Raw genomic sequence first — 17842 nt, 5'->3', positions numbered from 1 at the left:
CTCACGAGAGAAATAATTGTAGGCCATACAAATATTGCTCCCGGCCCGGGAATCGAACCTGGGACCTCTGCGTGGCAATCTGGCATGGTAACCGTTCGGCCACGGAGGCAGTTTATTAAATATGTACATACAGTGCGTTAAGTGGTAAGCGACACGCCTGATTATAGTAGTTGCAATGCTACTCAGAGCTTTAAATCGCAAAGATGGGCTTTGCTACTGTGCCCGTCAACCTGAGATGTAAGTTGACAATTCCTATGTGCCTGTAATTTCACCAACGCCCTTATACTTCTAAACAGGAATACTTCCCTGGATGAACTCTTTGACAAGACCTCTGTTACTACTAAAACCTGCTTTGTAATACACTTTATCCACTAAAATTACTGTGTCCACCAAATCCTTACCACTGTATCCCATGGTTCTTTATCAAACTTTTCCACCAGAATTTTTTACCGACATTGCCCTAATCACCCAAAAACCTCCATATATTTCGCACATCCATTAAAAAAAGGATCATCGCGTCTTTAAAGCAAAGACATTCATACATCAACGTCCATCTAAGATACAGCGCAAACTTAAATTTGCAGCTCATCGTGTTTCGTCCAAAAGCTCATATTTAACTGGTTCCTTCGAATATTAAAGCCAAAACCATTTATATTTGACCCGCATATGATCTGAAAACGAGCTATCAAAGCCCTTTCTTCACAAGTCATAAGCCTTGATGACCCGCATTGCCAAATAAACTTGATCTCTAACTTCAGACGTTATGTGTTAGAATGTCCCGTAAAGTTTAATAACAAAATGTTAGATACTTATTTCTTCAATTGAACAGTTAAGTTGGTCCAGTGGGGGATCCGTCTTAAGATTTGTGTGAAGATTTTATAATCCCGTGTGGATTTGTGGACAAGGCATTGCTAATAGTCAGGGGTCTTAGTGAAGATTTTGGTGATTATACAGCTTTGGTACTTGCAGTAAATTGAAGAAACTGGTCCTTTAGGGTAAAATGTAAAATATACATATTTGTTTAGTTTTGTGACGATGTGACCTGTTTACATCATCATTCCACCTTTTTATCGCCTTTTCTCCGGTTCCTGGTCACTCGTTTTTAAATTTTGAATCGTCCTTTAATTCCTTTGCCTCGCCATTCTGATCTTGTTTCGTTCCACTGTCACTCCCTGCTCGATTGCGGCAGCGTACAGTGCTGTTAAAATTTCAATTGTGTCTAATTTTGCTTTTCTAATACCTTTTTACTACCGTTTTAATACCGATTTGTAATAGCTAATAATAATAATAATAACGCACACACTCAACATAGCCCCGCACTAGGGAAACCCTGTGTCGCGGGTGCCATGGACACACACATAGACAACCACAAATTACATCCAAACTCACGAGAGAAATAATTGTAGGCCATACAACTATTTCTCCCGGCCCGGGAATCGAACCTGGGACCTCTGCGTGGCAGTCCGGCATGGTAACCATTAGGCCACGGAGGCAGTTTAGGGAGGCAGCTACTGCTAATCATGCGCCCATTTTAATACCAATCTGTAATACCGCATAACTCGGCCCTTTTGGGGTCAGTGTCTGGACTGTTTATTAATCCGTAGTAAGGGAGTGTTTTATACTGTTGTACCTGTTTTTATATACCTTCTCTTGTTTTGTTACAGCCTGTCCCTTTCCTTTTTCTTTTCTTTATCATCAATTTACAATAAATTTCTGTGGACCTGAAGATTTCTTATTTTAATACCGTGAACCAGGTCACGGCTCATTAAGGTTACAATCTTTTCAGTTCAATACAGATAATTTAGCGTTACAAGTTTGTTAATATTATTTATAGTCAGATATAAAATGCTTCTTTCTTTCCTTACTTACTTTCCTGTCTCAGCGACCAGAAGTGGATCTTGGTCTCCTAGACCAACGTACATTCGTACGTAAATTCCGAACATTCGGGCACATTCAGTTCCCTCAAGTCTTTGGCAACTTCATCTTTCCAGCGATATCTTAGACGGCTCCCTGGACGATGAGCCGTAGGTTGCCCCAATTCTTTTAACAGCACAATCCTCTCCCATTATTATCCACATTTCCTAGCCAGTGAAGTCGAGCAGATTTTATTTCCCCGATTACGTTCGAGGTTTATTCTTTATATTTTTAAATTATTGAAGCAATAAATAATAAAATATTGTGTAGTATAGACTAAATTTGCGAACATACCCGAAAAACAAATGTGTTTGCAAAGATCGAAGGCTGGCTGACAAACCAAAGCTGTCAGACTTCTGACGCTCAGTAATTGCTGAGACTGTCCCACACACAAATACTTTAATTTGTGTTTTGTATCTCGAAATAGGGTTTCATTTTACCTTATTAGTTATTGAACGTGTATCGAACTAAATTGTTTGAATGGAAACAAACCAATACATTGTAATAAATTGTAATATAAAAAATGGGATTTCGAAAAAATATTGCAAGATTTTTTTATTTTTGTTTATTTTTCAGGTAAAAAGATAATTTAACTTACTTTGTACATTAGATATTAAAGAATTGTATCTAGTCATTCTAGTCATATAATTGTACTTTGCAAAATAAGCTTATATATTATTATACAAATTATAAGAAAGTTAGAATTTAATAGCCGTAAACATTGACTTACAATTATATGGACGTCCGGTCCACGCTAAAAAGTGTCCGAACTTATAGGGCGTTAAAATCGTATACAGAGCGTCATTCACGCTTTAGTCTTCGTTTGTTCGACTGACAGCGAAGCAAGCAAAATTAGACAGTACTGCGATGACATTACAATTTAAATGCAACGTTTTAGCTTTTTCATATTCCTTTACATGTCACTACGTTTAAATAGGTTGACTTGGGACATTTTTTTCGTGGTTTTTGTATTAGACCCGTCGTCCATTTATTTGTAAGTCAATGGCCGTAAAGCTGTTTGTGAATGAGTTCGTCCAGCGACGTAGGGAGGACGTTACGGTTTTGAAGGGTAAGGGTGTTGGTGAAATTACAGGCACACGTTACAGATTACAGATTGCCGTGGTGTCAGTGCTCCTCAGATCTTTGCCATTTAAGGCTCTGAGTGACACTGCAACTGTCACGGATATGCGGATAGAAATTTATAGTTTATCATAACTTTTTTTATAAAAAAATCGATCTCAAAAGTTTGTGAAATTTGCCTTTTGCCAAGTTCTAATAAAACCTTTCAACGGAAAGTATAACATACACACAAAACAATACATTCGATTTGTAAACCTTCTTTTTTGAAGTCGTTTAAAATCAGCATACGTGTCAGCATCTGCTGATGTTAAAATCTAGAAGTCAGCATCCGCATCTATTAATGTGTAAAATACAGCAACACCCCTGTCATGTAGGTACATACATGACAGGGATGTTGCTGTTGCAGATGTGCATATGTATGCACGTGCAAAATTTTGCTATTGATTCTATTCTCCATAGATTTAACATTGTGACCTTTGACTTCAATCATGTCAGGTCACAGATCGAAATTCAATACTTGAACTTCATTATGACCTTTAGAAGTGTATTTTTCTTTATTGTTATTATTATAGTTAATTATCATTACATAACAAGATATTTTCTTGCTATTTAATACATGCGAAACATGATTGTACAGGTCATTGTTTTTATTACATCTTTCGATGATCTCGGTTACCAAACAGTCAGCAAATTATATATAACAAGAGGTTTTCGTTACTCGGTAGGACGAATTCTTCTTTGTTCTGATTTGGGTGATCTGGGCAGTGACCCGGAGTGAATTTCGTCGATCTGGTGCTCATAGTACAGAGGATTCCCTAGTTTCACCCCAGAGCAATGTAGATAGTGTCAATGATAGAATTTTGTACTTTTGGTATTCTGTAAAAAATGAAGAGTGGTTTAAGTACTGACTTGTCAGAGTCTAGCCATTGCAATTTTTTGGTATTCTGCTCTTCAATGGTGAGTCGATAGTACGTCTATGGTTTAGTCCTTAAAAGATATAGAAATTAAGGTAATCGTAGTAATTTTTGCATGGCAGTTTTAGTAAGGCAACATCGTCAGTGATTGAATGAATGAAAGCCATCCATGCACGGGCAAAGGACACCAATTCTGCAAATTTTTTTGAAACCACTTGTCATTGAATTGCATGCTACGCATTCGCTGGACCCAGAAAAATTCCCAATGTGACAGTTCTTCAGCGTGTTGGGAGGGATCGGAACATTCGCAGATCGTCAAGAAAAGGAAAGTTGCGTATCTTGGACACGTTCTACGGCATGAAAAGTACTGACTTCTCCAACTGATAATGATGGACAAGATCGAGGGTAAACGACGTACTGGAAGAAGGAAGAAGTCGTGGTTGCGCAACATCCGGGAATGGACCAATATTGCCAGAGTAGAATATCTGTTTCACACAGACAGGGAAGAGTTCTCCAAGCTGACGGCCAGCCTCCAGTAGTGGAGAGGCACTACATGATGATGACGTCATTGTAATTCCATTGACATTCCACTGCGATTGTATTGCAATTATGATAATATTTGTTATTCTGGTAAAATCTAGTTGCAATTATAATTGAGTCTTAATAAAGTGTCAGGCATTCATTAATTCAATCACTAACGGTCGATGTTGCCTTACTAAAACCAGATAAAACTGCCATGGAAATTATTACGTTTATCTTATTTTTTCATCAACGACTTGGTCTTGAAATGAAATGTATTTTTATGTCAAATATTTACTGGATTACGTCATCGACGTGCCATTTGTTCCGAATCCGAGACTGTACAAATCTAGAAAACTTGGACCCACTTCGGATGTCGTTTGTGCGCTAAATCCGATTCGAACCCGACAAAATACGAATATCGCTTGTACACCTAGAGATAAAATGATCCCTGTGACATTTCGGATCGTCATTTCACGGATTCGGAACTGGTGGTCTACTCTCGATCTCCGTCCGACATCTGTCCGAAACAGTTACTGCCAAATAAGCAATACTTGACCAAATGAAAAGACGCGTGATGCGAAAGAAGCTTCATACTGGATACTTGTCTTTTAATTTTGTTTATTTTCGAATATTACTTATTTGACAGTAATTGTTTCGAACGGATGTCGGACGGATATCGAGAGTAGCCCCTTGTTACAAATCGGCCGTAGTGCGCAAAGGCTCTAATGGTACGCAAATTTTAACTTTTTATTGTCCTGACTACAACAGCAAAGTTTTTGCAGGTGAATAAATTTTAAATTTGCATTTTTGATTTAGCAGCAATTAAAAAATGATATAGATAACCCAGAAATAAAAATCATGTTACATGGTGTTAAAAGCAGTAGTAGCCTAACCTACCGCCTCTCAAGCAAAGGCCGTGGGTTCGAATCGGGCTCTGAATTCCAATTTACCATGAGCTTTTCGATGATGAAACCTTGACGTTCAAGAGTAGGTAAACCTTCGCCTGAGAAGAGACCCATGGAAAGCAGTGACACGTATAAATGTGTCACGCGGGTCTCATGTATTTAAATACAAGGTCCAGTTGAATTTTATTGTACAAAATAAAGAAAGAGTACATGAAGGGAAAAGAACAGGTAAAGGGGTTAAGGCAGTAACAAAACATAATGATATAACAGTTATTGTAACTGTATAAAAACACTCCCTACTTAAATTATATACACTACATAATTTACCCTAAAAGGACCTGCATTTTAAATATGCTTTATCTATAAGCAGTTTGTCGAGCACGTGAGCTCGCTTCGAAAATTTAGTAGAGAATGGCAATGGAAAGAGGAAAAGTAAGTGACGAAGAAGAAAAGGAATTTAAGAACGATTCAAAATTTCAAAGTATGTGGCCAGGAACCAGAAAAAAGGGTGATAAAAACGTGAGATGACGATAAAAGAGGTCGCGTATCTCATAATTCGAAGAAATTTCTAACTATTCTGATACATAATTGCTTCATGCAATTAAAATACCAATACAATTAATGTTATGATAATAAAAAGCAGTAACCATAGGCAACAATGTAAACATCACGCTATGATAACAAAGTTGAAACAAAGTTTTGAGATAATAAAATTAAAATTGTAGGCCAATTAGTAAGTAAATAGAAAAGTAACACAATTACGTACCATTGATTTACGTAACCTGTAAGTAGTCCAATCTAAGGGCGCGTTCCCATTATGTCGTAACATTTTATTTATCGTTGGACGACTGTCGCGTCTAGCCTGCTCCCATATCGCCACTATCTGTCGTGACTGATTATTGGACGTTTAATTTATCGTTGAACGACGGAAGATCATTCTACATCTTGAAGGTTCGAGGAAGGAACAAACGAGATGCCCGCGTAGTCTTACAATGCCAGGCATCTAAGATGCGGAGATGTCCTCTACTCCTTTGGCGGGAGGTGCGATGGTAGAAACGTGACGGTGGCACCAGTTTGAAATGTTCCTCAGAGCACTCCACATTTTAAAAAGACGGTAGAACACACACAGAGAGCTAACGTCTCTAATATACATATTAATAGATGGCAGAGAGTGTTACAAACTAGTTTATAAATTAACGCTTCCTAATATGTGTAAATGGCGCTAATCCTAAACAAAATAAAAGAATCAGTGCAATAAGCGCCATCTAGTTGATTTGTTTCTCATCACTAGAAATAGAGTAGCTTTAGACACGAGTCTAGCTGTTCCCACTATATCGTGATGATATGCCTTGTCGTTTGCACGACAATCGTTTGACGCTGCGATTATCTGTCGTCACATTTTTATCGTGACGTTATATTTATCGTCAGACGACTGTCGTTCTAGCCCTTCCCATTGTCACGACAGTCTGTCGTCGTAGCGTCAAAAAAGTCCTGTTGTATTATATGTGAACAACTTTATTTAAATGTTCGTATATTGCCACGATAGTTTTTTTTTTAGTAGCTATAGAGCTCCTTGTGAAAGAGTTCGTCTGGTGAAGTTGTGCCACCTTACCTATTTCTGCCGCCAAGAAGTAATGTGATCGTTTCTACGTTCTGGGTTTGAAGGGTAAGGGGTGCTGGTGAAATTACAGGCACATGGGACCTGTCAACTGTGGCAGTGCCCTCAGATCTTTATGATATAAAGCTCTGAATGGCACTGCAAGTGTTATGGACCCACCAAGTACGCGACTTGTTCGTCCCGTCACATAGTATTATCAAAAAAATAAATATTGTCATATTTGCAATGTCAATTAAACTCAAGTCAAATAATCTTCATTTCCTAGGTAAGCAAATTACACTTGAAATACATACTGATTAAACTCTACTGCTCGTTCGTAAGGCAGAAGAATGAGCAAAAAATTGTAGGGGTTGCTCATTGACTTACAATTACATGGACGTCGGGTCCGTGCTAAAAAGTGTCCGAACTTATAGGGCGTTAAAATCGTATACAGAGCGTCATGCACGCTTTAGTCTTCGTTTGTTCGACTGACAGCGAAGCCAGCAAAATTAGACTGCGATGACATTACAATATAAATTCAACGTTTTAGCTTTTTCATATTCCTTACATGTCACTACGTTTAAATAGGTTGACTTGGGACATTTTTTTCGTGGTTTTTGTGTTAGACCCGTCGTCCATTTATTTGTAAGTCAATGGGGTTGCTTGTAAATATACATTTGAATACATTTGTCATTACAATATTGAATTTAAACATCTTAGATCGAGACTACTTGCAAGAGGTAAACCGGTCACTACTACGGATTTTTGTCCTCCAAGTACCAAAAAGCTGTATAATAAACCTGTAGTATAAACTTTTTGTTTCACAATAGTTTTAAACCTCATAAATGGCAAATTTTGGATATCAATCGGAATCTTATTATAGAAGCGTGTACATTGCCCCTTAAATGAATTAGAGACTATGAAGACGACTGTCAAGAAGAGCTAAATTATTAATTGTATTAAATTAGTTTGTCCGCTCATCAAATTTCGTATTAATTCATAAGTACATCGAAGGAGCTAATTGCTGGACATTGTTTTCTATAGTGACGTGAAGTAAAATTTCTGGATGTTTAATTTTACGACACAACTCGGCATTTGTTTATTCGAAATTTAAAATAAATTAAATCTAATACGACCGTCACTTATAGGATCGCTGTCCAGCACAACTTCTACCTCCGGCAAACTCCGGTCGAAGGTCAATGCAAAACAAAGCAGTTTCGAATTGACGATGTGTTAAGTAAACATTTTTATTTTCGTTTTACTAAAACTTTTTATCAACTACCAACTTATAGATGCGACTCGCATTTGATTATATTTTTTTCGTTAATGAATTGAGATTTGACCTAACTTTTGTAATCTGTCAAAACGGCCATCATCGCGTGCCTGTACTGTACTTTATTTTTATTCCTCGTATTAATATTATGTCTGTCACTATTTTTCATAAAAAAAAAATTTTTCTTAACATAAATAACATTTTCATAAATGTAATGTCACAATACGATGACACGAGAGACTCCATGTCTCTATGGAAATGCAATGACCAGTGCTTTCAAGAAAATTAGTCCCTATGTTGACGACTAGTTATTGTAGTTATTGTTTTAATAATATCAGTTTATTTGTATTTAAACGGTGGTTTCATAAACCTACGTTTTATAGGTCTACAAAATGAGGCGGGTCCATGACTCCAGCACCCGTGCTCGACATCACCATCGCTTGTCTATGACAAAAACCACAGACAAAAAACCAAACAACCTGTTTGAATTTATTCTGAAACTGTCACGCACGATCGCGCAGATTCTCTATGGTATCGGCGGCGGGCGAAGATGTTTTTTTTTATTTTTGTTTTTTTTTATTTGAGTACTTTTTGATTGACTTCCTATTGGAGCCATGCGCTTGATGCTGCGGTTTAAAGAGCGGTCAAGTGTGGAGGAGATTTCAGTAATGAAGGTTCCGTAACTGTAAAATTTTAAGAATATAGATAAAGTTTTTGCATAAATTTGTCCAAACGTTTACCGTTTGTACTAAAGTTATAATGTGGCGAGATCAATCCTAATGAGTTTCATTTGTTTAAATGTAAAAAGTTTGCTGTTTTACATGATCAATCTCAATTTTGTACTATATGCTCAAATGGAACATTAGAAGTGATAAAAGCATTATTCGTACTTACTAGCAATAAGTAAAGTTTTGATACAATTATACAAAATCTTTTTTATGTAAACGGAACCGTGATAACATTTTTTTACAATAAGCACTGAGTAACGGGACGAACAAGTCGTGCGCCTGGTGGTAAGCGACACGTCTGTGCATAACAGTTGCAGTGCCATTCAGAGCTTTAGATCGCAAAGATCTTAGGGGCACTGCCACTGCGCCATGTGCCTGTAATTTCACGTTTCAGGAACGCCATAAAGCTGTGTCTTAAAAAAACTAAATTTAGGAATCTCAAGCTCAAATATACAGGGTGTCCCAAAACTCAACGATAACCTGAGAACAGGATTTTGCCTAGTTTGTAACAACCCAGAAAAAAAATTTACAAAATCGGAGTCATGTTTTTTTTGTGATATAAGCATTTTAATGGAAAATGTTGAAAATGTACGCCTGTACACCATTTTTAAGTACTACAATTACAAATTTGCTAATTTTGCTGTTCTAGTTTTTGTAACGGTAACCTAAATAGCCCAGCTAATGAACACAATGCCAAAGAAAACCCCAGTAAAAAAGTCTAGGGGGTTCAAATCTGGAGAACGGGGTGTCAGATCTACTTGAAGACGTGCCACTTAGCATATTGCGTGAAATGTGGTATCAACATGACGGGTGTCCTGCTCATTATGCCCGACTAGAAGAATATCTCAATGAAGAGTACGCAGGTCGATGGATTGGGCGCCTTGGTCCAGTTTTGTGACCACCCCGTTCTCATTTTTCACATTTTTAATTGTGTGAAAACCCTAATTAAGTCATTGTCGGACTTTCTGTTAAAATAAATATTATAACACTCGTACGCGAACACTGTGCGGTTAGTTGTAGTAGGAATAAAACCGAAATCGTTATCTGCGTGATCATTAATTAATATAAAACACACAAATATTTTGCACTAACATACATTTTTATACAAAAATACATTTTTTTAATTAAATAATTCTCAGTACCCCTGCTGAGAATTATTTAATTAAAAAAATGCGACTCATACGATTGTGAAGTCATCATCATCATCATCATTTCATCCGAAAGAAGTCCACTGCTGAACATAAGCCTTCCCAAAAGAATGCCACAACGCCGCTTGCATCCAGCGGATTGTCGCAACCTTCACAAGGTCATCAGTCCAACTTCTACACGGTCTGACCGCGCTGCGTCTTCCAGTACACGGTCACTCGTGAACTCTTCGGCCCCATCGATATCTTTATTTTTTGGTCATTTTCTGCTATTTTTGTAAACATCCTTATTTAGTCACTAATATATTACGCTACGAAAATTTTGTGAAAAAAATAGAAAAAGAAAAATAATTTTGTTAAATAAATGAAGAAACAAAATAAAAACAGAACAGGTCCAAATCTTAAGTTGGCGTAATGTCCATTGGAGGTATCGATCTGTGCTGCTTCTGCGAGCAATGTGACCTGCCCACTGCCGTACAGGATAAGCTAAATATCCTCCTGTTCCTCCAGCCGCTTAGGTTATTGGGAACAATAGGGAACTGGAGAGACGTCGTTTTTCGGCGTTGGGAAGTGAACGTGCCTTACAGCTCCGCCACCAATGAGGAGATTTGGATTTATTTATAGTCGACGACTTAGCGGTGGCAATCCTTATTTGCGCAATGCGCAACGGGAACTGAGCATGCCTACAGCTTCGATACCTATCTGGAAAATAGGGAGGGTACCGTACATGCACCCGGAGCGGCTCACCCGAGACATTAGCCTCTCGAGAACCGGATGAAGTCAAGTGACAGAGGTCTGTGGAAACGGTGTTCACTGGTTGATCTGAAGTCAGAACCTGAACTTGTAAGGTTCCTGTGCGCGCACAAGTTATAGTGCCCTTCTCGTATACTCTAAGGGTCGGTAGCTGGGTCTTTATAATCAATACTAATGTATAAATTACGTGGGCTGCCCCTTGTGGGACCTCGAACCATGTTATTGTTTTTGCTCTATGGCAAAAAATCCTGTAGTTCGTTCCGTGGCTTAGTTGACTTAGCGTCTGGCTCGGTTTGCTGAAAGACGTTGGTTTGAATCTAGCTGGATCGAAGGAATTTTTCCCAAGTATTCGTTATCTGCCTTTGTATTAATAATAATTGTAACAAACTATTGGAATAACTTCACAAAATTAATTTAATATCATGTTGGTCAAACATCTTGACATTCAATAACTCAAAAATTACAGATTTTTTTTAAGAGTCTAGCTATATGTCATTTCTGTACGCCGTGGGTATAGTTTTTTATAATTTGGTGGGTCATGATCTTTAAGTTCTATTGAATTATAGTTTTTCGTTGACAATTTTGTGACAAACGGATCTCCAAAAGTGCATCACGTTCTTGGTACGTGAGTAATCATCTCGTTAGCTATTGACTTTGGACACCTGCCCCAGTGCTAAATGACGATCGAGATTTATGAATGGTGTATCCATTCATAGGTTTCTGAATGGGAATACTGAGTCATCTGGATATTTTCATTAAATATCGCTATTTTTAAAGCTGCTTTTTTATAATATGTTTTTTGTGAATATTTTAGTTGCAATACCTTTTTTTATGATACCAAGTCCTGTCCATGTAGTGACACTCAGAGCTTTAAATCACAAAGAACTGTAGGGCATTGCCACTGCACCCGTCACCCTGAGACATTAGTTACTGCCACGCAGGTTCCGGGATCGATTCCCGGGCCGGGAGAAATATTTGTATGGCCTGCATTTGTTTCGCTCGTGAGTTTAGTTGTACATAATTTGTGGCTGTCTATGTGTGTGTCCATGGCACCCGTTATACTGGGTTTCCCTAGTGCGGAACTACGAGTTTGTGTGAACCGAAACTCAAAAATATTCACATTACTGAAATAGTTAAGGGGGAATATTTCTCTGAACGAATTACTCGTACTTCACAAGGAGCTGCAGAATCTCCCGTTATTGGTGATGATTGAAACCATCTACTTCGAGGCCCGTGATCTGCAGTGGAACGTATATGTATTGAGGATGAACGTTATTTAAAACTTATTACCATTAAGATGGGCGTTTTAATTGTAATCGAAGTTAATGGACGCATTACATGACCTTTATATTAAAACGTGGTCTACAATCAATTACCAGTTTCTAAACAATAGTCAGACATAATTATATGGTAGGCTATGTGGTTAGTCCTTGTCGTATCATCTCCTTGTGTACAGGAGGAATTGTACAGTCACCTTCAATTTTAACTTTATTCTAATCTAACGAGTCATGTGGAGGTAACAATGCATTGTGACCAGAAGAACGTTAGGTATGAATGTGGAGGGATATAAGGGGAGAGAAAGGCTAAAGAAAACATGGATGGATTGTTTGAAAGACGACATGGATAAGAAAGGTGTGTGTATGGAAATAACAACTGATAAGGGAGAGTGGTAGAAAAATACGTGTTGTGCCGACCCCACCTAGCGTGTGATAATAATTATAACGCACACACTCATCATAGTCCCGCACTAGGGAAATCCTGTGTCGCGGTTGCCATGGACACACACATAGACAACCACAAATTACGCCCTAACTCACGATATATGCCTAATAAGAGCCTCAGTCTCTTTAAAACTCTCTGTTGTCAAGTGGCTTTGGTTGATTCCGCACAACAGCGAAATTGTTGTATCAATCGCTTTGAAAAAAAAGCAAAATCGAGGATTTAGGTACACCGATACCATACGGTGCAAAAAACACGATTCCTAAAATATTTTCACTATAGAAAAAAAACAAAACTTACATCAGTATTTTTTTTAGAAAACCGCTGTTTTCAATAGGTATTTATATACATATACCAATAATATTTTTTTATGATATAAACTGAAACTGAATCAAATAGAATACGTATAATACTTATACGATATACATTTTCCAAATGATTTAATTTCGGTAATAAGGCCACTGTCCCTGCTGCTCGATCCAAGCAGAATGAACCGTATTAGAACGTCAAAATTTTGAATTCGAGCTAAGGTCGTATCCACTTGTAAGGTTCCTTACCTCTCACCTACAGATATAATTATGTAATGAATAAGTCTTACCTTAATGGGAGGCGCGTAATCCACGGCCATCATGCAGTCACTATTGACACCAGCTTCAGTCTTAATCATAGGAGGCCCATGGTGGTACAGCTGCCCCATCTGATGATGGTGCATACCACTGTCGCCACGACTGTACCACGTCGTGTACATACCGCAGCTCTGTTCGCAACAGTCACTCATAAATACGACATTTTTGTCACCGTGTGTACAAATTTAGCACTCGTGTTCACTTTTAATAGAATGTGTTCCACTTTTAATAGGACGTGTTCACTATAAAATTACACGGGTGTTCATTGTCAATTTATTGTCACTATTCATGTACACTTTTGTCATTTGTGTTCAATTTTAGTGTCACTATAAATGATTTTTTACTATCCTGTTCATTTAGCATAGTTTTTGTTTAAATTGTGAACAGAAGTCAAGTATGAGAATTAAGAATAGTTAGAAGATTTTTGTTTGCTTTATAATAATATTTTATAATTTGACCAACGGATTATTAAAAATAAATAAAAGTTTAGATTTTACGTGTAAAAAAAGGAAGAAAAATATTTCAACAAAGTAAAATAAAAGAAGCACCAAGTCAATTTTATTGAACCCGTTTTTTTATTTGATTCAAAATCAAACAATTAAATTTATAAATATTGCACTAGGTACGTTAAATTAAACAATTTTTACTATTATTAGACTTTTTTGTTTGTGCCGTAGTTTTTTGAGCGGCATCTGAAATAGAAGAAACAATTATTAATTTAATATACTGACAGAGGAACTTGCATTCCCTCTATAAAAAATATCTACCTAAGAAAGTACACACTTTTATATGATCGTAAACACGTTCTCTTGGTAATAAAGGCAAATGTCGGAATAGAGTGTTCCAAATGAGTAGCGAAATATTTACATATACAGACATCAAAGTGCCTAGACACGTCTTTGTTAATTACTGAAAAAAGACCGACCTCAAAAGTTCTTGGAATGACATCTATTTGTCAAGTTTTATTGCAATCAGTTACCGGAAAGTGTGCGAAACTGGATTCATCCCCTAGTTTGACACCCTTAGTGGTTTTTATTTACCAAATTTTACCGCGTAAATGAATTTTTTTACGTAATAATTCCGAAGGCCTTGTTCCTTTTTGTTACAGTTGTTTTTTAAGATTTAAGTTTTTAATTGGTTAGGTAGTTAAGCTTTGGGAACTGTTTTTACGTAATAATCCCAAAAGCCTAACTAACGCGGTAAATTTACTCGGTAAAATCGTAGGTAAAATATAGGTAAAATTTGTGAACCGATATATAAATACAAAAAAAATACAGTGGAATTGAGAACCTCCTCCATTTTGAAGTTGGTTAAATATCAGGTCTTTCAATTAATTTTTTTAACATCACACCAAACATTTTTAGGCTTTAGTCTAAAGAGTAAGGTCCATTATCGTGGTAACCTAATATTATTAACGCCTTCTTGATAGAATTCGCGTTTACGTCCTTTACTTCCTAATTACATTTATATTATACGTACGTTTTATACACATCGAAGCATCATTTTGTGCTTTTGACCATTATCATGATTAATGCTAATTAGAATGTAGGTATCCCTACATCATTAAGTCGTTCGTGATGCAATTGACACTTACGCCTTTCTTGCTTTAAGTATAACGATGCATATCAATGCATTTTTTGTGCTTTTGGCTACTGACACGTAAGGTTCATATTCAAATTTGGAAACAGATCTAAGCAACCAGTGTAAATTAAATTATAACCATTTTTATTGAAGTTTCATTGAAATCGAGAATGCCGTAATACTGATATTACTGCTTGGCGGCAGATATAGATAAGGTGGCAGTACTTCCCTGGACACATCGAAGCATCTTTTTGTGTATTTGGCTACTGGCTCATTATCGTGATAAATGCTAATTAAAATGAAGCTCCACACTAACAAGTCGTTCTTGATAGAATTGGCACTTACGCTTTTTCTTGCCCCAAGCATATCGATACCTATAACAATGCATTTTTAGTGCTTTTGGCTACTGACACGTAAGGTTGTTTATGTTTATGACATAAAACCATTTTTTTACTGCTTCAAGCGTTGTCTGAAAGAGAACACCTTTTGCCCACATTTTGGGATCAATCCTCAGCCTGGTCAATGTAGAAAAATAACTTTTCTATATTGTCTGCAGTCTGGGTGTTTGTGTTACCGTCGGTATTTCCGATTTCTATAACACAAGCGCTTTAGTTACTTACTTTGGGATCAAAGCCACGTATGTTGGTGTTGTCTAATATATTTATTATTCTTTCATGGCTTTTGGAACAACTCATATATTTACTTGTTTTGGTTTTTACGCGAACGGTACTCCACTACAAATGCAATTCCATGTTCTTGCTAATATATCTGTGAAGGTTATTTCGTTTGCTGAATCAAAGCTAAAACCCATGCTGCACCTTGTACATCACCGCTGTAGTAGATTTACAAACGTAACTAAAATATACTATGCCGTATTATCTTATATACGGCTATATCTATATAAGTGTGAGGTCATTGACCGGTTACGCCACGCCCAGGGTAACGCCTGGTTTTCGCCCCGCCTACTTGGAGTCGGATAATTTTGAATACCATGTTAGTTATAACTACTTATAACATTTGGGTATTTGTAACTGTTTAGTTTAACAGGTAAACGGGTCAAATGAATGGGTATCGATTTTTCTCTCTGTCTCTGAAGCGTACACCATGTTGGTACAATGTGAGTTTGCTACATTACACGTTTTCTGTTTAGAGTGGTAAGGTACGGAGGGTTCGATGTCAACGATACGAGATTATCAGCGTCTGCAATTAATATGGGCGTCACTCAGGGTTCAATTCTAGGTCCATTTCTGTTTTTAGTTTATATTAAGGACTTATCTAACCTAGAGGTCATAGAAAATGAGATATTATTGTTTGTTGATGATACTTCCTTATTGTTTAAAGTTAAAAGTAACCTGTATTCCAATGATGATGTAAAAAATGCTATATCTAAGGTAATAGATTAGTTAGTAGTTAATAACCTACTCCGTAATGAGAAAAAAACAACTTGTGTGATATTTACATTACCCAATGTTAGACAGACGGTCCCAAACTATATAGTTAAAAAATTGAACCTCATAGATACAGATGTATTTTTAGGTAAAATTTTAGATGCTAAATTGCAATGGGGTCCACAAATAAGTAAGTTATCGAAACGGCACAGCTCTGCCGGGTACGCGTTTAAAAAATACGAAACCTTACAGACGTCGAAAGTAATAAATTTATTTACTCTAGTTATTCACAGTTTAATGATATACGACATTTTGCTTTGGGATAATGCCGCCGATATTAACATTTTTTTTACAATAACCAAGTGATGGGACGAGCAAGTCGTGCGCCTGATGGTAAGCGACACGCCTATCCAAAACAGTTGCAGTACCACTCAGAGCTTTAAATCACAAAGATCAGTTGACAAGTCCTGTGTGCCTGTAATTTCACCGGCACACTTACCCTTCGAAAACGGAACGCAGTAATGCTTGGCGGCAGAAATAGGTAAGGTGGCAGTAGTTCCCTGGACGAATTCTTTCACAAGGAAGTCTATTGCTACTACGTCAGGGCAATTTACCATCTGAGTCCCTTAGTGTCTTCTAGAGATAAGTTTAAAGGCATAAACATTCTCACATTAGCGTTACAGTAAATTTATGAAAATGTAATTAAGGTTACAGGGTAGACAGACATAACATTAACACGAGAAATAAAAATAAATTGGCTGTCCTTTACAGTCGTCTTCCCAAAGTCACATTTCATTTAAGGAGCAATGTATACGCTTCTATAGTATGATTCCGGTTGGTATTCAAGATTTGCCATTCACGAGGCTTAAAACTATAGTGAAACAAAAACTTTATGCTAAAGGTTACAGCTTTTACGTACTTGAATGACCGTGGTAGTGACTTGCAGGTTATTTTTAACCGAATTTAAAAAACGCGATCACTCAGATTTGTGAATCGATTTTGGTGATTTTTTTGTTGGAAAGCAGGTACCTCAGAATTAGTCCCATTTAAATTTGAAGAAAAATATCCCACTTCTGGTGGCTAATATGGCTGAATCCGGTTTCGCGCACTTTTCGGTAACCGATTTTAATAAAACTTGGCAAATGGTTGTGGAATTACAAACTTTCAAGGTCGGTTTTTTTACAAAGAGCAACTCTTGGAGTTTCTAAATCATTCTGCTCATGGGAATCTGCCTTACGAATGAAATGAGTAGTAGAGTTTAATCATTATGACGATTTCAAGTGTAATTTTCTGACCTACGAAGTAAAAGTTTATTTGATTTCGACTGACTTCAACTTTCCGTGGCATTGTAATGCCGAGTGAGTAACTGTATAATTAATAGTGGTTAGTGGACAATGTTATCCTTTGAAAGAAGACGTATGTTTATAAAACCAAGGGACAGAACGAACAAGTCGTGCGCCTACTGGTAAACGTCACGCCTATCCATAACAGTTGCAGTTATTGCAAAAACGAGCGATTCGTTCTGTGTACCGTCTAGGCTCTCGGGTTTCTCTCAGAGAAAAGTTTAAGGAGGCTGGTATCATGACTGTGGCATCACAGTACATTTACTCAAATATTTTATATGCCCGTAAAAATATACATAATTTCAATAAGAAAGAAGATATCCATAATATTAACCTTAGAGCTAAGTCCAAACT

At 37.1% G+C, this 17842-nt stretch overlaps 1 protein-coding gene across 3 annotated transcripts in view; it reads right to left on the bottom strand.

Annotated features, from left to right (window-relative positions):
• The window catches only part of LOC113228123 (zinc finger protein rotund-like), a 285092-nt gene extending 271637 nt beyond the window's left edge, over nt 1–13455 (bottom strand). The window contains exon 1 of one of the 3 annotated variants that reach the window (XM_026461303.1): nt 13149–13455. In XM_026461303.1, coding sequence (XP_026317088.1) covers nt 13149–13328 — 180 coding nt within the window. In that variant the 5' untranslated portion in view covers nt 13329–13455. The remainder of the gene's footprint in view (nt 1–13148) is intronic. The other 2 variants (XM_026461300.1, XM_026461301.1) reach the window with 2 other exon arrangements.
• Between the last annotated feature and the right edge of the window lie 4387 nt (nt 13456–17842).

Source organism: Hyposmocoma kahamanoa, unplaced genomic scaffold (genome assembly GCF_003589595.1).
Source record: "Hyposmocoma kahamanoa isolate Upper Pololo Valley unplaced genomic scaffold, ASM358959v1 224, whole genome shotgun sequence".
NCBI lineage: Eukaryota > Metazoa > Arthropoda > Insecta > Lepidoptera > Cosmopterigidae > Hyposmocoma > Hyposmocoma kahamanoa.
Note: the sequence above shows the minus strand (reverse complement) of the source record. Positions and strands in the feature narration are given on the sequence as shown.